Below are 23,782 nucleotides of genomic sequence, written 5' to 3'. Positions count from 1 at the left end.
TTCTTCCCTCCAGGGATTCAAGCTTCAAGGTGGCTGGTCACCACGACCTCAGGTCCCCCCCCCCTGGCACTCCCTTTTCCCAGATTATTGGGATTTCACCCCCCCCCCCCGATTGATCTCACTCTCACTCTCACTTGTACTCTGCTGTTTGTGTTTCCCCCTTTCCAGCTTGTTCCCTTCCATTCTCTTCCACGAGCCTCGACAAAATAAATTCCAGGAAACCTGATCTGCTGGAAGATTGATTGTGTCAGTTGATCGATGGTCATCATGTGATGAACAGCAGGTTGCACTTACTCTGTCCCTCTTGAATAATCTCACATTTTTTTCTCATATCTGTTATGATCATAATCAGAGATTCGTCTATGGGGTGGGGTGGGGGCATTCCCCCCCCTACTACCTTAGTCATAGTACAGACAGTTATTTCTCTTAACTTATACAGTCGTGATTTTTGATACCTGACAGGTAAGGTGGAACCCCAACCTCCCCCCCCCCCAACCCACTGAATAAGCTATAGTTTCCCCACTGGTCATGGTTGTGTGGATTTAATTACCTCTGCCACCGAAGGTGAAGGAGGTTATGTTTTCACCCCTCTCTGTCTGTCTGTTTGTTTGTCTGTGTACAGGATATCTCACAAAGTTGTTGATGGATCCGGATGAAAAGTTGGTGGACAGGTTCGGTGTGTGACAAGGGCGAACTGATTCGATTTTGGTGAAGACCCGGATCCGGATCCGACTACTAGAAATTTAAAAGTGATTCTTCACCTTTGAGAGAGAGGGCCAAAAATTATATATAGCACAATATCTCAAAAATGTATTGATTGGGTCCGATATGTTGTCATGGATCAGGCATTTCGTGGTGGAGGTGTGCGCTCTACCGAGTGCCCTTCTTGTTATTTTTGTTATCAACACCAAGCCTCTTCTTTTTGGTGTGCACGTCACCAGTGTTTGAGATAAGGTGGGGGGGGGGGGGTCACTGTTTCCAGGTGTATAGCATTCTGTCCCATCCCGAGTTGCCCTGAGAAAACAGTTGTGGGTCTTCTTCTTAAACCGCTGCAGTCTTTATGGGAACTGTTCCCTTGTCATGGGACTTTGTGAGTCATTCCAGGGTTTCAGTGCAGCTATAATAGTAGTGGTGACTGGAGGAAGTTGTTCAATCAGGGTAGATTGCAGCCATGACACATCAATGACACATGTGCTGGTTGTTGATTTGAGATTGTGGTTAGTAGTCGATTGAAGGCAGCACCTGTCCTTGATGGATTTGCGTTTCCATGTACGTCTGCTTTAAACGGCCCCAATTAATCCCCATCTTGCGACGTCGGCCGCAGATCTACAGATTGGCCCAAGTCTTTCACGAACCTGTTGGCCAGCCCTGACGTTCGACTGAAGGTGATATTTTGGACAGGACTTGTTCAGAGCGACAAGTCGCCTACTCTCCGTGAAAATCACCGTCAGACTTCTGACGTCCACCAACTAATGCTAGCACACGGGACACCCGGCTAAACGTGCATCTTGTCCGTTGTTGTCCACGGTGGAGAGACCTTGAGGAGTCAGAAGGTGATCCAATCGTCACAGAGGGCCCCAAAATGGTGTGATCATTCAAGGTTAATATCGTCATTTACACAGGTGGACGAACTCGCTCGCTACGAATCATATTAATCGTTTTCATTGTTGGTCCCAAAGGAAATGTTAGTTTTACACTCATCCCAAATGAATGCTCCGTTGGGGAGAAAGGGCAAACGGTCAACACGGAGTGAAGATGAGGAAGCACTGACACTTGTGTAAAACAGGACAACAGTTGTCTATTTAAAGCAAGATGTAAGAAGACAAGTGAACATTAAGGAAGAGACTCCATCGTCAACTGTGTATATTTCATGGGAATGAGGATTTTACCCTAAAAAGAAAAAAAAGGGAACATCTTTAGGTCTTTTTTTTTTTTTGAAGGAAAATGCAAAAGTGAATCCACTTGTTAATCATTCCACGTCGAACTTCTTCTGTCTGCAGCTGTCTCGAGCCTGTCCAGTCTGTCTCTGTGTCCCTCATCTGGCATCCTCTCCTGATTCATTACCCTCACCGAAGAAGAGTATTGAGTTTGGGTCCGTTTGTCTGTCTCTGTCTGTCTGTCCGTTTGTTTGTTTGTCCGCACAGAACTTTCATGTTTTTCTCTGCAACCGCTTGTCGGATCGAGATGAAATTTTCACCATTGGTGCGACTCCTCATGCGGAATGTTATAATCATAATGATGACGTCATAGGTCACGTGGTGTGGCAGCCATGTTGGATAAACGGGGGGGAAAAAAACTTTGGACCTCTGTATCTCTGAAACCGCAGCAAGGAAGGAAATTGAAACTTAGCACACGGCAAGTACTCCTCCTCACGGGGAATGAGTGTGATTTTTTTAATGATGTCATAGGTGCCTTAGTTATGATGTCATAATTGCATATGTAGAAAGCTTCATCCGATCAGCATGACAATTTTTGAGGGTCATCTTGGGATGAAATGGTCCACAAATTTTTTCATGACGCCATCGGTCACGTGATTCGGCAGCCTTATTGTTTAAAAAAAGAAAAACTTCAAAAGTCTTCTTCTCTGAAATGACTGAACAGATCAAGACAAAACTTTACACATATGGCTGCCAAGCCATGATGTCGTAGGTCACATGGTTTGGCAGCCATATTGGATTTACCCCAAAACATATCAAAATCCTCTTCTCCAGAACAGAGACAGATCGAGGGTAAACATCACATAAATGTTCCCCAAGGCAAGCGTGTGCAATGTTGTTAAGGCATAATTAATGTCACATGGTTTGGCAGCCATATTAGATTTAACAAAAATATTAATGTTTTCTCTAGAACCACTTAATTTATCAGTGTGAAACTCCACAATCGTGATCTAGGCGTGATGGGTAATACATGTTTTAAACTTCAACTTGATCGGTCGTACACATGGTCTGGCAGCCAGAATTATGAATTTTTTTTTAATGTGGGTTATTTATTTATTTATGTTTGAATGAGGCTCACTTGGCCGTCCCTGGATGGGTTTGAGGGTAGAGGAGTAGCAGCTGAGATGTGAATCCCATCCAGGTTCCTCCTGATGACTTCATGTTTGCTTTTTGCTTGTTCGGGTTCCTTCTGATTACTCCAATGCAGTACTGTACCTATTTGGTCTTCCATTTGATTTGAATTGAATAATAATAGAAAACATCATGGGTCAGGGTCAGGTGTCCGATCAAAGTGGGGTTGCTTCAAAGCGGGACGTCTTGGTACCCGGTCATCACTGCCAGCAGTTATAAAGTGGCAGTTCTAGTTATGTCTTTCATTAATTACGTAACATACCAGAACACAAACGCCACACAAAACAAGTCCTGGTGAAGGACTTGCTGTTTTTCTTGTTCATTGTGTTCCTTTTCCTGTCTGCTTGTCCATAGTCATGTCCCTCGTCCACCTCGCAGCGTCCTCTCTTTCTCACTCTTTCATCTCGCCGTTCCACAAGCCCCAACCACTGATTAAATATTGGGATATCATAACAGGGCGTTGGTGCTGCCGAAGCAGTTTCTACGGCTCGGGTTAGAATCCTGGACCGGTCACCATGCTCCGACAGAGGAAGTCATGGCAGGAATTTAGAATTTGTTTCAGGGTGCAGGTTATAGCTCGCCTACTCTCCACGAATGACCTACTCCTACCTACTTCACGAAGGACCTACTCCTACCTACTTCATGAAGGACCTACACAAAAGACCTACTCGCTCGCCTACTCTTTATGGGGTCTTTAACGTCCACCAAGTAATGCCAGCAGATGGAACGCCCAGTTTCACGTCCATCCGAGGGACGGCACACACATTGATGAATCACCCTGCCTGTGAAACACCAGGATGGCAGTTTATAGCTGAGTTTGGATGAGAACCCAGGTTAGACAGCTTACAGGGTCGTGTGCATACCTCGAGAGTCTAGGCCATCCTCTCGGCCCACAAAAGGAAGCAAGAAGTAATTTCCTAAAAACTTCCATCCAATTTAACGGAGCAGAGAAAGAGGAACAAAGAGTACAGTTAAGAGAGAAGAGAAGGATGGTGGGGGAAAGAAAATGTAACCCTGGAATGTTAATTTCACTGCAATTGCGATCATGATAGTTTAATTCCGGAGAGAGTTAAGAATCTAGGGGGGAGGCTGGGTTTGCAAAGATGTTTTGTGGGGAGGTAGGAGTGGAACTCCAACAGAGCTGGTCGGAGGAGTCGAGGTTGAAGGGGTGTGTGAATGTGTGATGAATGTGTACAGATAGGAAGACTTAGAGCTTGGAGAGAAGGGGAAGGAGGGATTCGGAGAGGAGAATGACATGAGGGTGGGGGTGAGGAGTAAGATTTCTTTGGAGTAATGGAAACAGAGAGGGAGGGATATAGGAAAGGAGAGGTAAAGCTGTGCCTGGGATGTGCACAGGATTATTAAACTGCTTGGAGTCGCTTTCGGTTGGTTGGAGGACAGACTCGGACATTAAAAGTGAAAGGGACAGAATTTGATTTTCAAAGCTTCATGCTCCAGGTAAGTTCTGCCAGTATTTGTGTAGGGAGTCTGTATTGCAATTTTCATGGTGCGGTTGTGCGGGTACACGTGCGGTTGCCGACTCGGTGTCCAGAGCTGGGTGGTCGCTGGAAAACTTTGCAGTGTTTGTGCATCAAAGGTTCTTTTGCTGTGTGTTGACAGTGATTTGAAGCAGCACATCCCAAACATGAAGCCTTCACTCGTGTTCCGAGAGATGTTGGCTCTCCTTGCCTTGCTTTGTGTCTCGCTGGTTCTCACTCAAGGTGGGTTGGGTAACTCGAAACAGCGATCTTTCCTTAAAGGCCAAAGTTGTAGACACGAAACTTTTAATGGACAGCGTGTGAATGAAATCATTGTTAAGTTGATGGTACCAACTGCATTCTGCGACAATCGTTTCAGGACAATAAGCCGTCTTGACTTGTAATGATCTCGGCCGGATGCAGTCTGACACGGAGGTTGGGGTTGAGGAGATGCGGCGACGGGTCTAAGTGAGCAATTCAGTCGGAAAACGAGGAGTTTGAGGTTGATGTTGAAGAGATGCAGGTTGAGGTTGAAGAAGCTTGAGGTTGAAAACGAATTGAAGATTGATGGTCAGCAAAAAATAAGGGAAAACGTGAGGAAGTGGTCGAGGAGATGCAGCGACGGGTCGAAGAGGGCAATTCGGTCGGAAAACGAGGAGTTTGAGGTTGACATTGAAGAGATGCAGGTTGAGGTTGGATATAAGTTGTGTTTGAAGAAGCCTGGGGTTCAAAACGAGTTGAAGGTTGAGGGTGAGCAAAAATAAGAGAACAGGTGAGGAAATGGTCGAGGAGATGCAGCGACGGGTCGAAGAGGGCTATTCAGTCGGAAAACGAGGAGTTTGAGGTTGACATTGAAGAGATGCAGGTTGAGGTTGGATATAAGTTGAGGTTGAAAATGAATTGAAGGTTGAGGGTCAGCAAAAAATGAGAAAACGTGAGGAAGTGGTCGAGGAGATGCAGCGACGGGTCGAAGAGGGCAATTCGGACGGAGAATGCGGACATGACGTGATGTATTTTTTTTCAAGGAATGCAAGTTAACCCTTTGAACCCTGCCGGCCGTTTTACCAGCCGCTATTCAAACCTCCATGTACCTGAGCGGCCGGATTTTTCTCGAGGGAGCCCAGGGTCGGGGAGCCGAAAGTCCAAGGAGCTCAGGGTTCAAAGGGTTAAAGATGCTGCAAAGGATGACCCGAGGAGGTGCGTAAGCAGCATAATATGCCTTGAGGAAATTATCATCATAACAATCTTATTTGTCGAAAATCCATCTCCAACTTGCAGTGCAAAACTTTGAAACTGTTACTGAATAAACTCCTTTTCATTCGTGTGTTACTCCAGAGTTTTGCTTATATTTATTTTGGCCACTCTCTCACGCGTCGTCATGACCTCAGACGCGTTGCGAGCCAAGCAGAAAGCTACTGAAATGTTTATTCCAGTGAAAAAAAGGATCTTTCAGAATACATCTTAACCCAGGGCTAAGGTCTAATCACATGTTGTGATGACGAACTGCAGTGTTGCCCATGAAGGCCGGTGTCACTCGAAACATCTGAACATCTGGAGCGTTAGGCCGTGGCACTCGGGGGAACATGTCCGCATGTGCGGACGAGGGATGCTGGTGGGTACAGGACACATGGAAACATTACAGCTGAGCCTGGAAGCAGTTTCGGAGTCATTGAAAGTCTTCGGCTCGTCGGTGTTTTCCTATAAAGTGGTAACTGGGCCGGAGTTTGAGTGAATAGTATGTTAGTGAGCCAACACGCCACTTAACTTTGCTAACTCGTCATTCCTTTCTCCCCGTGCAGCACCTCGTGCTCCGAGGAACCTGAAAGTCAACGCAAAGCCAAATGGCAAGGTCATTTTCACGTGGCGACCACCTTCTGAACCCTTCCAGAATCTCAAGCTCACCGTCACCCAGCTTGATACCGGTGAGCTGCTCCTCGTGGAGGCCAACATGTGACTTCTCTTCTTTGTGGGTGGTTTCCTCTTGGTGTTCAGTATTGTGCGTTTATCACCCAACCCCACGCCTCCAGTCAAGAGTGGGGTTAAGCAGCTCATCGGTCAAAAAAAATGTGTAAAATAAATCTGGAATTGCATTTGGCACCTCATCTACATGTTGCATTCACAAACTGGTGGAACTTAGACCTCAGCCCTTCCCCTCAAGCATCTTACGGTTGGCAGGGCAGCATAGAGGTATTCACACTCCCCTCTGAGCCGTCTATCCTGGGTTCGAATCTTGACCCAGATGAACTACCACCCTGGTGTTTCGCAGGCAGGGCACATTTGATGCGTCGACATGTGCGCCGTCCATCGGAGGGATGGTAAGCCAGGGGACCCGTTTGCTATTGTATCGGTCATAAGTGTACGTTAAATACCCCGCAGTGTGTTTCACAACGAGTAGGTGAGGTCTCCCCGACACGCTGACCGAGTGACAAATTCCTGCTATCTCGAATTGAACACCAGGCCTAGCCAGCCAGACCATGAAAGCCGTTGGCCAAAATTTTCCCCTGGCTCACACCACAAGGAAGGTGAGAATAGTTGCGGCCATGAGAGTAAATTGTCCGCAACGCTTTCTGAATGTGCATGCGTTGTGTTGCTGGAGAGCTCTCAAGTACCCATCTTGTAGTCTTTGACTTTTCCCGTCCGGATGATCCACTTGGTGGTGGTGTGATCCTGCAGGAGAGGTTTCTGAAAGCATGCTGCCACGAAAGAAGCGCAAGATGGTTGTTAGTGGATTGTCTCCAGGCTCGGAATTCAGTGTCCAACTGGTGGCCATCAACCGCGGAGCAGCCAGCCAACCTGCCATGGCAACGTTTCGAAGTAAGTCCATTCACACATTTATGATGGAATTACATCCACATCTACATCCCGAGAGCTTCACATCCCAATATTTGTTGTAATCCTCCTTTTTTTTTTTCTTCCTTTTTTTTCAAGCTCATGGGCCTCAACGCTCTGCTCCCACCCAACGCCCATCTCCCGTCCAGAACCCAACTCCCATGACAAGTTTTCCCCCATTGGAGGCTGCACTTTTGCAAAGGGGTAAGTTCTCGTTTCTCGGTTCAAATTTCCCATCCAGTGTGAAAGGCTCATGAAAGAGTTTGTAGATATATTACATACATTCAACACAACAATGTGAGGACACAGTGGGGGGGGGGGGGAATGAATGAACAGATTTATTGATTAGTTATCCCTAGGGTACTGAGTTCGAGCCCCATTAACCACTAAATTAATACTAGGTGGGGTTGACTCAGCCTGCCATCCTTCCGAGGTCGGTGAAAGGAGTACCAGTGTATTGGTGACAGGGGCACTGCATCAGCAGCATAACCATGTCCCTAACCAATGATACAACCAGCAGTCTCAAGGCTGCACAAGAGAGAGCGTGTGTGTGATTAGTTATGAATATGAAAGTGCTTTGGGGTTGGCAGGACTACTTTGAGGTATGTGTACTCACCTTTGAGCCATCCAGCACGGGTTCAAGTCTCGAATGTGCTACAAACTGTCATCCTGGTGTTTTGCCAGTTCGGCGATACAGCAATATGCACACCGTCCATCCATTGTAAGGAGGTTAAGCTGGTGGACCAATCTGCCAGCACTGGGGGTGCTGGTTGACGTCAAAGATCCCACAAAGACTGGTCGAGCTGTCGTCGGCACCCTGAATAAAATACGAATTCCTGCCTAGACCGAGGGGAGGGGAAAATAGATTCTGGTCTTCTCGTACAACCCTTGGCACCAGGTTTCACTGCTTGCTGTTTCAGTGTGGCGACTGTGTGGGCTGCAGCATCCACACCAAAAGCAAATTCATGCTCCTTGGACCTCGGTGCTCACGCGTCACGTGCGAACAGCTATCTTCCACCCTGTAAGGTCAACTATTGTTGTTGTTAAAACCATTATTATTTGACCAAATCATATGAGCTATCACATGTATCAAGAAAAAAAACCCAGATATTACCCACCTACAAGGCTGGTTCACAGGCTGATGGAGTACTGCTCTCTCCTCTGGACTGGTACTCCTGCCTCACACCTTGCTCAGCTTGACGCCGTGGAGTCCAAAGCCTTCAATATCATTTGAATGTCCCACGATGAAGCTAATTCTATGGGCCTATCACTTTCCCATTGCAGAGACAGGTTGGTGGTCTCTTTGTCTTCTGCCGCCCCCTTTCTGGTCTCGCACCCTCTGCTCTTTCCATGCTTGTGCCCCACCAGGTTTCTGCAGGGCCTGCACACGGTCCACCGTCGTCCACCTTCCTGTCGAACAAGCTTCCACACTCTCTTCAATCTCATTCCTCCCTCCAGGTCTTCAAGATAGCCGTTCACCACCATCTCAGATCATCCCCCAATCCAAAACTTGAAAGTCCCTCCTCCACTCACCCCAAAACCCACCTCCTTCAAGATTTCAACTTTTTCCTTCCTGATTCGTTTCTTTCCGTATCAATCTTGTCCACAACGTGCATCCTTTTCTGCCCCATTCCTCCCCAAACCAATTGTTTGTCCCGGTCTCCCTCTATTTTGTCCTTCAACTCCATTGTTAGCGTTCTTCCCTCTCTCTCATCTGTTCCTTTGTTCTGTTGCATCCTCATCCATTAAATTAGGGTTCCAGCTTCTCCGTGAGCCTCGACTTTTATGTACAAATAATTATCTGAAAGATCAATACACAATAGGACTCATTCAAAAAGGATGGCACAATGACTAAAGAGAAATAAATCAAGACAAATTTAATAAGATTACAATGATAAAAAAAAAAAAATATATATATATATATATATATATATATATATATATATATATATATATATATATATATATATATATATATATATATTCGTCATATTGTTCTTCGTGCCGTTCATCATATGGTTTGTTGTGCATCTCATCATAATGTTTTTCATACAATTCAGGATCTCAAATATGAATGAACCAACTCCTCTCGTGGCAGTGGGAAAAAAAACGTCACGAGGCTGATGTGGGAAATGATGGATGTCTCCATTTGTTTGTTTTCCACATTTTCCAACCTTCATTACCCTCGCCGAAGGAGAGGGGATTGCATTTGGGTCCGTTTGTTGGGTCGCCGAAATAGGTGACCCTTATTGTCAGTAATTCTGTCTTTGTTTGTTTGTTTGTTCGTTTGGATGTTCGTTTGGATGTTTGTTTGGATGTTTGTTTGGATGTTTGTTCGTTTGTCATCAGCATAATTGGTAGTAAACGTGGGCGGATTTTGACCAAACTCGGGTGGTAGGTACATCTTATGACCTCGTGCTTTGGAAATTTTGATGGTTGCTAGGGACGCTTTGGTTCCCTAGCAACAACCGAAAAACCTTCAAAATCGGTACCGTTCACGCGAAATCAATTCCGAAAGCCATTATCCCACGTAGGGTTATGAAATTTGGCACGAATGATCTACAGGTGATGCTCTATCAAATATATTCCAGTTTTTGTGATATATGGAATACTTTACCTCCTGCTCGGCGACCCATTGCCGCCTACCAGCTTGTTTGTGTGTTTGGTTGCGTATTTGTTTGTGGTTTGTTTGTGTTTGTGTGTTTGTTTGTCTGTCCGCTCACCTCCAGCCCAAACCGCTCAACCGATCGTTCCGAAATTTTCAGAGATTAATGTCACCGACCGTGAGACGGTCCCGCATTGAAGTTTCATAAAATTCGGTCGGTATTTGTCCGTAGCCTGATGGAGTACTGCTCTCCCCTCTGGGCTGGTGCTCCTGCCTCCCACCTTTCTCGGCTTCACGCTGTCGAAACCAGGGCATTTAGGATCATCGGCATCTCCCGCAATGAAGCTGAGTCTTTGGGCCTCTCACTCAATCACCGCAGGTTGGTCGGTGGTCTTTCTGTCTTCTCCCGACTCCTCTCCAGCCTTGCCCCCCCTGCTCTATCTGCGATTTGTCCCCACCACATTTCCACAGGGCGCTCAAGGTCCGCCAACAACCCCCTTCTGGTAAAACTACCAAAATCACGAATCACTGCTCATCTTCACTCTTTCATTCCTCTTTTTTCCCACCTTTGGAATAAACTTCCTCACTCTATTCATTCCCATTCTTCCCTCCAGGCTTTCAAAACAGCTGTTCACCACCACCTCTTATCATCCCCCATCCAAATCCTCAATCTTTTCTACCCCCGATAATCCACCCAAGCCCACTTCCTTCAATTCCCCTGCTTTCCTTCCTGAAAGTCCCTGTAATGTCCATCTTCTCTTTGCCATGTTCCCCATCCCATCCCCATCCCTCTCCCTTCCACAGTTCACCTAATGTGTCTGTTCCTCACTGTTTTGTCCCTCCCACTACAGCCCCTCTTGTCTCATGCCCCCTTGCTGTGCGTTGTGTGTTAGCTCTCATACGAGCCTCGACAAGGTATACAAAAAAACAAACAAAAAAAAAACTGAAAAGATCAAAATAGGCCAATGGGACAATTTGAGCCAAATTCTCTAAAATCCTCAAATTTCAACCGATTGACTTGAAATTTGAAGACCATTTGCATATGACGTCGCTGAACTCCACTGTTTATTAATTTTGAGGTCATCATAGATCAAAAGGTCAACATGGGCCAAATTTCTAAAATCCTCAATTTTAATCCGATTAACTTGAAATTTGAAGACCATTTGCATATGACGTCTCTGAACTCCACTGTTTATTAATTTTGAGGTCCTCATAGGACATAGATGAAACAGTCAACACAGGCCAAATTTCTAAAATCCTCAATTTTAATCCGACTAACTTAAAGTTTGAAGACCATTTACATATGATGTCGCTGAACTCCACTGTTTATTAATTTTGAGATCATCATAGATCAAAAGGTCAACATCGGCCAAATTTCTAAAATCCTCAATTTTAATCCAATTAACTTGAAATTTGAAGACCATTTGCACATCAGATCACTGAACTCAACTGCTTATTAATTTTGAGGTCATCATAGATCAAAAGGTAAACATAGGCCAAATTTCTAAAATCCTCAATTTTAATGCGATTAACTTGAAATTTGAAGACCATTTTCACATCAGATCACTGAATTCAAACACCTATTAAGTTTGAGGTAAACATAGGCCAAAAGGTCAAAATAGGCCAAAAGGCCAATTTGGGCCAAATTTTCTAAAATCCTCAATTTTCATCCGATTGACTTGAAATTTGAAGAGCATTTTCATGTCAGGTCACTGAATTCAACTACCTATTAATTTGTTCCAAAGGTGGGAAAATAGAGGAATGAAAGAGTGAAGGTGAGCAGTGATTCTTGATTTTGGTAGTTTTACGAGAAGAGGTTTGCTGGCGGACCTTGAGTGCCCTGTGGAAATATGGGGGGACAGAGCACAGAGAGAGCAAGGGGGCAAGGCTGGAGAGGAGACGGTGGAAGACAGAAAGACCACTGACCTGCCTGTGGTGAGAAAGTGAGAGACCCATAGACTCAGCCTCATTGCAGGAGATACCAATGATCGTAAATGCTTTGGTTTCCATGGGGTGAAGCCGAGAAAGGTGAGAGGCAGGAGCACCAGCCCAAAGGGGAGAGCAGTACTCCATCAGACTGTGGACAAAAGCCTTCTTTGTGGTCAGGAGCTCAGGTGTGCCAAGGAAGGACTTTGCACGATGGAGGATGCCCAGTCGGCAACTGGCTTTGGAGGCCAGCTTGGAAATGTGGCTTTCCCAGAAAAGATCATGGCAGATAGTGAGACCCAAAAGCTTGAATGAAACGACTTCTTCAAGAGGATTGTTGAGAAAGTAAATGATTAGGGGGGGGAGGGGTCCAGACGGTCCTTTTGGAGAGACATCGTGAGAGTGTGAGATTTGTTAGAATTGAAGGACATGTTCCACGTGATGGTGCAGCTTGTGATTTTATTCAGTCTTTATATGAGTCTTCATATATTTCCTTCGAGTGACGTCATTGATGACCGGTTGGATTATGTAAATTACACATTTCCTCAAAAGTATTATTCATGTTCTGGGGTTTTGCAGCAGTAGACCTTTGGGAACAAGCTTTATATGTTTTTTCAGCAAATTTACCTTACCGACAAGGCCTCAAGGACAATAGACATCTGTCATCCCGATGCTGAAATGCAAGCTCACACACTCTCCTCATTAGGATTATTGTCTTTGTAAATTTATCGTGTGATCTGTCTCATACATTCTCAATATTTATACACGATCATGAATCCATCCATCCATTGGGACCATACTCTGTGCAAAGCATTGGTGCTGCCTCAACAGTCTCCTTGGCTATTGGGGACAATCCTGGATAGGTCGCCACTCTGATGCAGGATACCAGCAAGCTGGTACTCATTTTGCCGACCTCAGAAGGATAACAGGCTGAGTCAACCCCACCTGGTATTAATTCAACAGCCAAGCAGGATTTGAACTCAAGACCGTAGGACCCCAAGCCCACCACTCCAGACATTAAGCCAACACCAGGCATGATGATGAATCCAGGATACATTCCAGCCCTCTTTCATGGCGCAGCTCTATTTTCCCTCCTTTTAAAGTTTATTTGTGACTGTTTACCTCCGCCACCAAATGTGGATGGAGGTTATGTTTTCACCCGTCCATGTCTGTCTGTCTGTGAGTAGGATATCTCAAAGAGTTCCGGACGGATTTGGACGAAACTTGGTGGACAGGTTGGGTGTGTGAGAAGGACAAATTGTTTTGATTTTGGTGAAGATCCGAATCTGGATCTGGATACGAGGATTACTTAATTTTTAAGTGATTCTTCAACATTGAGAGATGATTCTTCACCTTCACCAAAAACTAAATATCCGACGATATTTCAAAAAGTTGTGGATGGTTTATGACAAAACAAGGTGGATGAGTTGGCTATTTGACAAGAACGAGCTGATTCGATTTTGGGTTAGGTCCGAATCCACATCCGGTCTATCAGTAGAATACAAAACTTAAACCGTTGAAGCGTGGCAGAATTATGCGCTCTTACAAGTGCTGCTCTAGTTTCCTCTGTTTTTAATCTTCTCCTCGGTTTCATTGCCAAAGTATTTGTCTCAGGATTCCTGAAATGCAGGTTGATTCCAAGGAAATCTTGAACTAATCGACGTAATACGAAGTTCCAGAACAAAAAGAACATTTCCTCCAACTAAGCAAATTGTTAGAATTGCTTCCAAATGACAAACAATACCAAATATATTCACAGGAAGTACTGGACTACTTCCAGGAGATAACGACGAGATTCCACAAAAATTGTGGGATTTCACATGTGTCATCGCTGTGGTCTGCGGTTTGTCTTTCCGACATGAGGAGTTATTTTGCATTAGCTTATAATTTTCATACGCACAATGTGCATAGCACATGGCTGGCAAGATGGATCGAATGAGTGCAACGACCAAAGAAAAACAAAACTGGGGCATCTGAATGAGAAGAGAAATGTGGTCGGATCAGGATCAGGAAGGGGGTATGGTGAAGACACGAAGAGCCGGGGAATTGTGTGGGTGATCTACCTATCGATTTCCTGAATGCATACTTAACCGAGAATAGCATCTGCCAGGATAGCTTAGAGGTATATGAGTACTTCCTAGTGAGCTGTCCAACCTGGGTTCGAATCTCAAAGTAACTGTAAAATGTCATCCTGGTGGTTCACAGCCAGGGTGAAGCATCAATGTGCACCATCCCTTGGATGGACGTTTATCTAGAGGACTGCTCTACCATTACCGGTCATCAGTGGACGTTAAAGATCGCACGGTGTCTTCGATGAAGTGTTAGGCATCCTCAACAAATCACACGTTCCTGCCCAAATCACCTTCAGTCTAATGTCAGGCCTGGACCGCTGGTTGAGGAAAGAACCATTCTCTGCTGACCCCACGAGAAGGTGGGAATTATTGGGTCCATTAAAGAAGTAGTTGAAGTATATTTAAATGGGATTCGATGATTTATTTCACCCACTGGTTACATCATTACGGAGGTGCTGCTTTGCCGCTGCTAGTGCTCCTACATGTTTGGGCAGAAATTTGTAATTTGGCCAGAGTGTTAGCACACATCGGCATACTTTTGAAAAAGACACCCATGGAATCTTTCATATCGACCAGAGGATGCCAGCAGACGAGACACCCGACTTAACCTCCATCCAAAGGACTGTGTACCCTCTGAAACAACAACCTGATTTCCAAGCACCAGGATGATGGTTGACAGTTGAAAGTTGGCTCGGGAATCAGACCCAGATTATACAGCTCAAAGGTAAGCACAATACCTCTGAACTATCCTGGAACCCCCAATCATGATCCAAAAACTGCAGGGACGTCTCAGATGAAGACCGCTTGGACCTGAGCCCAAGCGATCTTGTGCTAGTTGGTGGAGCATTTTCAGGTTTGAACAACAGCACATGTTATACAACACAATGACAACACAAGTAACAACCACAAGACAGACATCCGAGCACACGGAACAACCTAACAGCATGGTTTCAAAAAAACACACAATACTCTGAATACTTCCTGGAAAAAAAATTCACATCGCAACCATTCACTCTCCATCATTATCTTAAAGCTGCGCCCCATTCATAAAAAAAATTCTTTCTATTCTTCTGTGTCAATTCCCATTAATATTGTTGCGGACTCGGGGTTTAAGACGCTCCACAAGGGGGAGCAATCGGGTCCCTCTCGAATGACCGGTCCTGAGGCTGCCGGGCACAGATAACTCTGCGCACCGGCAGGTTGCTAAGCAACAATGAACACAGATTGGCATTGCCAATACGGGCAAAGTTACACTACCTCATGTGATACCTTACCAGTGGATGGCCGAGTCAATTGGGGTCTCGTGCCCTTACCGCACACCCGGATTACTGCCGAGCAATACAGTGAGTGCATGCTGGCAAACAAGAGCAAATTAACGGGATAAAAATTCCCAGATAAACTAATGTGTGGACCATGCTGGACTCGTGAAGGAAAAGACAAAAACAGCTGGGTACATTCATAACAAGCAATTTATCACAAGTGAGGGCAAGGAAATTTATATGGCACAATAGTAAGGTTTTTTTCACAATTATGTACAGCAGGGAAAGCAAAGGGATTTGCGGTGCGGCAAAAGAAATGCAATTATTATTTTCAAAGATAGAAGACACCGAGCAGAATTAACCAGATATAAACTTCTACAATCTTAACTTATGCTACACATGTTACAAGTGCTATCACACACATACCAGAGGAAATTAGAGATAGCTCAGAGAGAGAGGAGAAGCAGTTGAGGTGTAGCAACCTCGTTATACCTGGCATGGTCGATGGACCTACGCAACCCAACTGCTTAGGAGGGGTTGAGGAGGGAAGAAAACTGGGGGTGTCTACAGTGCGTGAGTGGGAGGTTCAAAAATGTGGTGCATTGTGATGCAAGAGGAAGTGTGAAGAGGTGTGATTTGGTAATTGTTGCACTTTTAGTTCGTTGGGAGATTACTGTGGTTGGGGCGGTTTGTAGCAGTTGTAGTGAGGTAGAGGAAGTGCTGTGGCATTTGTGGTGAAGGCGTTGAAACATTGGGAGTCGTTTCAGTGGTTTCAGTGAGGAGACTGAAGCGGATGAGGTGATCGTGGAAAGGAGGTCGAGCATTGGTTGTTGTGGGAATTTTCGGAGATGATGTGGGAATTATGGTGAGGGTTATAGCATTGTGGTGAGTGTGGTGAGGGTCTGAGGTGAGGCATTGGTTGGTTAATGGCACGCTTATGCAAATGAGGCTGCAGTTGCTGCGCCTTCTTGATGTTCTGCACATAGTGTTACTGGCCGACTGCATGCATGCTTGAAGGGGGTTGTGCGTGTGTAATAAAGGGATTGAAAGATATGAAAGAATTGGGGATTGAAGACCTAACTAAGAGCCCGACGCAGCGTATCTTGTCCCATTTACTCACTAGACATATGGAATGGCTAACGAAACGATTACTACCGAGATGACTGTCTTGGGATCGCTATATTTTGGATGCCATTGCGTCAGGGGAGTGCCGGCTTTGCCGAGCCGCAACAATATCTTAGCTTGTACACCTCGCTCATATCTCCAATTAAAGGTCTCTCATCTCACAGAAATGGTATTTGTTTCTGTTCCAGGCTTTCATCATAACTTAGACAAGTTAGCTCCGGAACCATGAGAGTTAATAATACGACTTCCCTTCCAAGGAACATCAGTGCAAGAGGAGGATGTTAGGCTAATCGAAGCCTGCGCTATGGTTGCCAACCTAAGTTTGTTTGTCCGTGCTCCATCCTTTTGAAATTCGGAGCATCAAGCAAGGAAGAAAAGAAGCATGTACCATTTTTAATGTCTTTGGCATGACTTAGCTCGGGTCGGGTTCGAACTTCCGATCTCCCAGTCTCAGAGTGGAGGCTTTAACCATTACACCAAGTGTGGTTGCTCTGCATGTGTGTGTGTGTATATATATATCCTGGTGTGTTGGCGCAGTGGTTAGGGCAGCGGCTTGGGATCCAAAAGGTCCTGAGTTGAAGCCCCGTTGAGCCACTGAATTAATACACCAGGGGGTTGATTCAGCCTGTCATCCTTCCGAGGTCGGCAAAATGAGTACCAGTGTACTGGGCCGGTGTATACCCCGGTTAAAATAGGTGTACCATATCCCTGTGTCGTAAGAGGCGACCAGGGTTGTGTCAGGAAGGGCATCCGGCGTAAAACATGTGCCAAATCACTATGCGGATCATACAGATGATCCGCTGTGGCGACCCCTAACGGGAGCAGCCGAAAGAAGAAGATATATATATATATATATATATATATATATATATATACATATATATATACATATATATATATATATATATATATCTCTCTCTCTCTCTCTCTCTCTCTCTCTCTCTCTCTCTCTCTCTCTCTCTCTCTCTCTCTCTCTCTCTCTCTCTCTCTCTCTCTCTCTCTCTCTCTCTCTCTCTCTCCCCTATATACTATATCCTTATCATAAAACAAAATTCACAAGTGCATGCAATACTCTAAATTCAGCCTAAACGGACTTCGATACAATGCTAGCACAACTTCCTTGCACTCATTACGTCTACTTCTCTACAATGTTGGCACTTTCAAAATGACGTATTCCACCCCAGATTGCCCAGTGCACATGTGCAGAAACCCCTCGTAACGAAGTACATCGGGTCGTCTGGACATATTTCAGGCCTGCCAGATATGGATTGTTGAATGAAAGGACTAAAAAACTTTTTAAAGAAACTGAAAATACTTGCAAGCGTACCTGCAAGAAAGGGTTGTGCCTCTGCATAATGAAACAGTTGGAGAACTTCCTGATGAACTCTTCCAAAAAAGTTGATATCTTGCAGTCCATACCGCAAAAACTCCCAACGATGTGGGTCCGTGAAAGGCCGAATGTTCGTCGATGGGCGTGTTCCAACCAAACATTCATGCGTCTTAACACCAATGGAAATGTCATATCTGGGGCTTGTCGATGTACAGGGTAAGTTTGAAATGACGATATTTCCGAGTAATCATGTTTGGGGGGAAGGTGGGGATTGGGGGAGGGAGGAGTGGGAGTTGTGTAGGCTGTGAGGGCTGTAAGTGTCGTTACAGGTATCGATTTTTTTTGGTTCTGGGGCCACAAGAGAAATTATACTCTATTTTTGCTTCTATTGGTGAAAGGAGAAACATCCGTTCATGTATGTGTGTTATAACCCTGGCCGCCGCTAGCTCATTGTTTTAGCAGGAAATTATAGGAACCCGACTCCTCTCATCCACAGATATTTCTCCTCTTCCTGTATTCTCGTGAGCCTGATTTGTGATGGATCTCTGGTAGCTTGTACATGTTGCTGCGTTTGAGCCTGCGGAGTAACTGCTGAAATATATCTGTCCGGGTTCTTCCCGACATCTTTTTTTCCCTTCACATTTTATTTTTTCACAATTCTCTTTTTCTATCTCTCCAAGGAGAAGTGAATTCTTGCAGAAATTTTTCTGTGAGGCTCACTTGGCTGTGCATGGGTGGGTTTGAGGGTAGTGGGGTAGCGGCTGAAACCGGAATCCTCTCCAGGTTCCTCCTGATGACTCCGTCTTTACTCTTTAGTTCTTTGGGTTCCTTCGTGGTCTTCCATTTCATTGCATTCAGGAACCGAACAAGTATGCTTCACCATCTTAAAATTTCCACTCTCTCGTCTAAATGTTGAAAATTACGTTTAAAAGACTATTTGAATCACAGACGTCATGCCAGTAACGGCAGGTTAAAAGTGCCCGGCGAGCTGAACCGCGTCAGTGTAAACACACACACACACACACACACACACACACACACACACACACACACACACACACACACACACACACACACACACACACACACACACACACACACACACACACACACTGCATGCGCAAAATGCCTCATTCAGCATTCATACGTCATTTGAAAAGTCGCGTATTACATGTATCAGTATACTAGCCTTCTACTGGTCATCATTAAGTTCTTACATGAATCCAAAATTTTATTACAGCAAGCTCAAATGAGCTAAGATCCTCATCCTCTTAATGATGACGTCATAAAAACGAATATGACGTCATTGTGATGTATCAGGTTTGCGATAAATTATCTGGGCTAATGTCCGGCTCGATTCCCGCAAACAAAATTCAAAAAGCTTGCCAATTTTCGGAGATAATTTTTTTTAGGCGATTTCCCTTAGCGGTGATATTATGACATAAACTTTTTTCTAGGAGGAATTTTCAAAATCTGAGATGGTTACTGTCTGCGCGTGGGCTTTCTGCATATATACGCCAAGTTTCAGGAAGTTTCGATGAAAACTGTAGGCTGTAAAACAAAAAAGTCCGCAAGAACAACAACGTGAGTAAGATTTAGAGATCCTCCACGAGGATGTAAAAAGAGGTTTCTTTGCCTAATGGCCACCTATCCCTCCAGCACAATGGCTTTTCATTACCAACACTTATATTTTGGTCTGTAATGAAAAAGATAGCCTGATAACAGGGGCTTTCACGACCTTGACTGCAAATATAATCATGACCAGAAATGTGCTTTAGTGGTTTTCTTCGTTCGGTCGTGAGACCACATGACCACGGCTGCGGCCTAGTTCTGAACCGAAACAAAATGGGGTCGTAATCTTAAACTGTGTATCAAGTACAAAGTAGAATAGGGAAAGAAAGCCGCTGTGAGAAAACTTTTCAGTCGTTGCTTGAGTTTCAGGAAATAATGTTTATTTTGAATTTGCTGCAGTTTAAAAAAACAAAAAAACTACCTGAACAGTTTGGTATCAGGCAATGCCAATTGTCCACACGGATTCATGACTTTTCTGGACAAAGCCAGGAAGGCTAATGTCACAATTTTACAATATTTTGTTTTTCCAGTAGGTCTATCTAGTTTATAAATGTCATAAAATGTGTGTTTCTTAGGGGGGGGAGGTGGGGTGGAAATAGGCCTCCAATCCCCTAATTGTGTATCCATGCAAGGTTTGCCATTGTCCTGTTCAAATTTCAGATTCCTGCCTGACTCCCTTTGAAAAGATGACGGCAAACCACCCGTTGCTTATCGTACATAAAACTACACTGCACAGACACAACTGAACAATCAGTGGAGACGATTTGAGCACCATGAGCTCGCATCCGTGTCACCGTGCCCATTTCCAGTCAAACATTTCACAGCAAACCAGAACTTCATTGTTTAGGAGTCCCCGTGCCAGGCGTCCGATCGTTGGTGGGGGAGCATGCGGCAACCTCTGGGTGACTTCTCCGCTCTGGGCAAAAGTACTCAAATGATCCTGCTCACCACATGTCCACATGTCACACTTCATTGTAAGAGCAAATGAAGTGAGGATGAAAATCGTAACCTCCAAGGCCTGGCATTGCCCCATAATGTCTGCCGTGACATGAGCAACAAGTGCTACATATGATTTGTGTATTCCACATGATGCACACCCCCTCCCAGTCATCTCAAATGTATGCTTCGCAGTTTCTCCAGCAACTGGCACGCAATGCCTTTCAGCTGTAGCTGTAATGTTCTACCTCTTCCCCCGAAATGCTCCTTGGTGAATTTGCCGCACAGACTGCTGTAAACAAATGCTCTTCACTCGAAAGGTGGCATGCCATGCTTAACATTACTGAGCAAATTTGGAAGCATTCTCATTGGCTGAAATGCCACTTGCACTTTGGCAACCCTCAAGATCCTTCCCACTTGCTCAGCGAGACCAAGGCTGAATAGAGGAGGAAGCAGAAACCAACCTTTGGTTGGATCCACAAATCTGGTCTTTTTGAGGACTAGAGTCAGTCTGCATCAGCGCAGGAATAAGGACGATGAAATATTTCTCAACCAAGCTTTGAGAGAGGTATGTTAACCACCATGGAAAGGAAGGTGAAGCGATGTTTCTGACATGGGCCCTTCGTCAGAGTTCCTCAATCTTCTCTCTTGCTGTGTCAACATTTGTGATTCCTAACAATGGGAGACATCCCCTCCGGGTTGCCTATAGCATGCAACACCCTCTTCGTAAGTGCCATTATTCAGCACGTTCCTTTGACAGTTTGGAATTCTCCACTGCCTATGACTCTGTCACACACACACACACACACACACACACACACACACACACACACACACACACACACACACACACACACACACACACACACACACACACACACACACACACATACACATACACATACACATACACATACACATACACACACACACACACACACACACACACACACACACACACACATACACATACACATACACATACACATACACACACACACACACATACACACACACATACACACACACATACAGATACACATACACATACACATACACATACACATACACACACACACACACACACACACACACACACACACACACACACCTTCTATTACTCTTTATTTGCCTTTCCTAATACTAGCCTTCATAAATCAACTGCTCGTCTTAGCAAGAAGTCAATAAGTCAGAAATGACGATCTGGAATGTTTGTCAATTAAAGATTTTCCAAAACGATCTCACCATCGAAACGATCTCACCACCGAAGAGGACACTGTCTCTTGCGTAGTAATCTCGAAGCGCTTTTTCTTTCTCCACCTCCATCTCTGTTTCCCACTCATTCCCCTCCATGGCTTGATCACCTCCCCTCCTTTTCCTTTAACTCCCCTCACCCTTGAGCTGTCAGCTCCACACCGCTATGATGCAATCCTCAAGACACTGGCAATTTAAAATAAAGCATGATCTTTGCTTTCCTTGGCAAATGTCTTCAATCTCCCCTGACTCTTTTACAACTGTCTGGCTCCTGATTCTCTATTCTTGACTCTTAGATCCTTGCTCCAAGTTCCAATTATCTTCAAGTTTCCTTTCCTTCCTTCAGTTTACCTTTCCTCGTTTACTTGTGACTCCCATTTCTATGCTATAGTACCTAGTCTTCTATCAAGGCTCCAGGCTGTAGTGATTCTAGGCTTTGCATGATGAGTAAGCCTGACATATTGTGACATGGAAGAGAGGGGAAGGGGGGGATCCAGAGCTAGACTGTGGTTAGCGTCGTATGGTCCATGTGTTTTGAGTATGTTAGATTGCCATGTAACAGGGATCTGTCAGAGGAAGTCGTTTGTTTGTTTATTGTCAGGTCAGGACAAATTTTTTCTAATTTTCTAGTTTCTGCACTCTTCTAGTTTTGGGGGATTCCAATGCATCGACTGGAACTGATAGGGATTGTTATGAGACGTGTGTAGGTCCCCATGGGTCTGGAACTATGAACCAGAACAGCACCGAGTTCTTTGACTTTGCAAGAAGTCATGGACTTGGGGTGGCTGGTTCATGGTTTCAGCGCCCACAAGTCCATCGCTGGACTTGGTATTTCAATGATGGTGGTGTGGCAAAGGAGATTGACCATGTGCTCATTGATGATCAGTGGAGAATTTCGAATAAAGCGAAGATTCAGAACTGCAGGATCTATCAGAGTGCCCAGTTCCTCAATACCAACCACAGACTTGTTGTAGCAACTCTGAAGTTGCAGCTTAAATCCAGGAGAATGGTAACATCTCAGCCTAGGCTCTATGTTGATAGGCTCAGGGATAAGAAGGTAGCTGAGGAGTTTGCAAACAGGCTGAGTGGGGATTTGAGGAGGGGGGGGGGTCTGGGTTCTTTTGGGAATCCTGAAGAGTTGTGGAGTGCCTTCCAAAACACAATCCTTGATGTTGCCGGTGGATTTTTGGAACTCCCTGGAGGGCGAGGAATAATTTTGGCTCTCAAGGGAAGCTGGATACCATTGACTAGAGTTGTAGGGCCAGGGTTAATAACAGAGCTGAGCTGTTCAGGGAAATGAGGCGTAAAACTGGGCGTCCACTAAGGGTGGACAAGGAGGCCTATGTGCGAAGAATCTGTGAAGGGGTAGAGCATCAACTGTGGACACATGTTTGTTGTTCTGCTTATAAGGGAATGAGCGCATTGCGTTCCTCCAAGCCCGTCCCTCGGTGTACTGCAGTTAGAGCGGAGGGTGGTGGGCTCTTGACAGTGGAGTCCGAATTGAAGGCCCACCGGGCCGGTTACTTTGAGCGGCTGTTCTAGGTTGATCCACTAGCTTTCCATTTGGATGTTGGAGGTGTGATTATCCCCATTGTTGACCCTCAAATCAACTGTGGTCCACCTTCGTTTGTGGAAACGCAGGCTGCAGTGAACCGGTTGAAATGGGGTGAAGATCCAGGGATCTGTGGCATCCATGCTGAACTTCTCAAGGCTGGTGGAAATGCTGCACTCGTGTCATTGCATGAAGTTGTGTGCTCCGCCTGGAACACAGGCATCATCCCAATTGACTGGAAGAAGGGCCTTGTTGTCCCTCTCTGGAAAGGGAAGGGTGATCGCCAGGATTGCAACATCTACTGAGGGGTGACGCTGCTCTCAGTGCCGGGCAAGGTCTTTGCTTGGATAATTATTGATAGGGTTCGCCACCATTTGCTTGAGCATCCGTGCCAAGAGTAGTCAGGCTTTACACCAAAGAGGTCAATGATTGACCGTATCCTTGTCCTTCGGGTCCTCACTGAATGCAGATGAGAGTTCCAGCAGGGGCTGCTTGCAGCTGATGTCGATCTCTGTAAAGTGTTCAATTCAGTGAATCGGGATGCCCTCTTGATTATTCTTGGTCTTCGTGGGGTGCCACCAAAAGTGATCAATCTGATGTTTGAACTCTACTCTGGAACTGAGAGTGCTGTGAGATGTGGTGACGCCATCTCTGACTTATTTCCAGTTGTTACTGGAGTTTGTCAGGGGTGTGTACTGGCCCCCACACTTTTCAGCGCTTGTATGGACTGGATTCTCGGGAGGATGTTGGAGAGATCAAGCTGCGGTGCATCGTTT

The 23,782-nt window shown here is 45.2% G+C and overlaps 1 protein-coding gene across 6 annotated transcripts in view; it reads left to right on the top strand.

Annotated features, from left to right (window-relative positions):
• Nucleotides 1-23,782, top strand: part of LOC147009897 (collagen alpha-1(XIV) chain-like) — a 165,066-nt gene that overhangs the window by 418 nt on the left and 140,866 nt on the right. For 2 of the 6 annotated variants that reach the window (XM_085861478.1, XM_085861481.1), the window contains exons 2-5: nucleotides 4,689-4,789; nucleotides 6,346-6,468; nucleotides 7,220-7,360; nucleotides 7,475-7,579. In XM_085861478.1, the coding sequence (XP_085717604.1) occupies nucleotides 4,714-4,789; nucleotides 6,346-6,468; nucleotides 7,220-7,360; nucleotides 7,475-7,579 (445 nt within the window). In that variant the 5' untranslated portion in view covers nucleotides 4,689-4,713. Of the gene's footprint in view, nucleotides 1-622; nucleotides 750-4,249; nucleotides 4,527-4,688; nucleotides 4,790-6,345; nucleotides 6,469-7,219; nucleotides 7,361-7,474; nucleotides 7,580-23,782 lie in introns of those variants that run through there. The other 4 variants (XM_085861475.1, XM_085861479.1, XM_085861476.1 and 1 more) reach the window with 4 other exon arrangements.

Source organism: Eptatretus burgeri, chromosome 17 (assembly GCF_056783735.1).
Source record: "Eptatretus burgeri isolate ZD-2024b chromosome 17, Ebu_testis_v1, whole genome shotgun sequence".
Classification (NCBI taxonomy): Eukaryota; Metazoa; Chordata; class Myxini; order Myxiniformes; family Myxinidae; genus Eptatretus; species Eptatretus burgeri.
The sequence above is the reverse complement of the archived record's forward strand: the minus strand, read 5'-3'. Positions and strand labels throughout refer to the sequence as shown.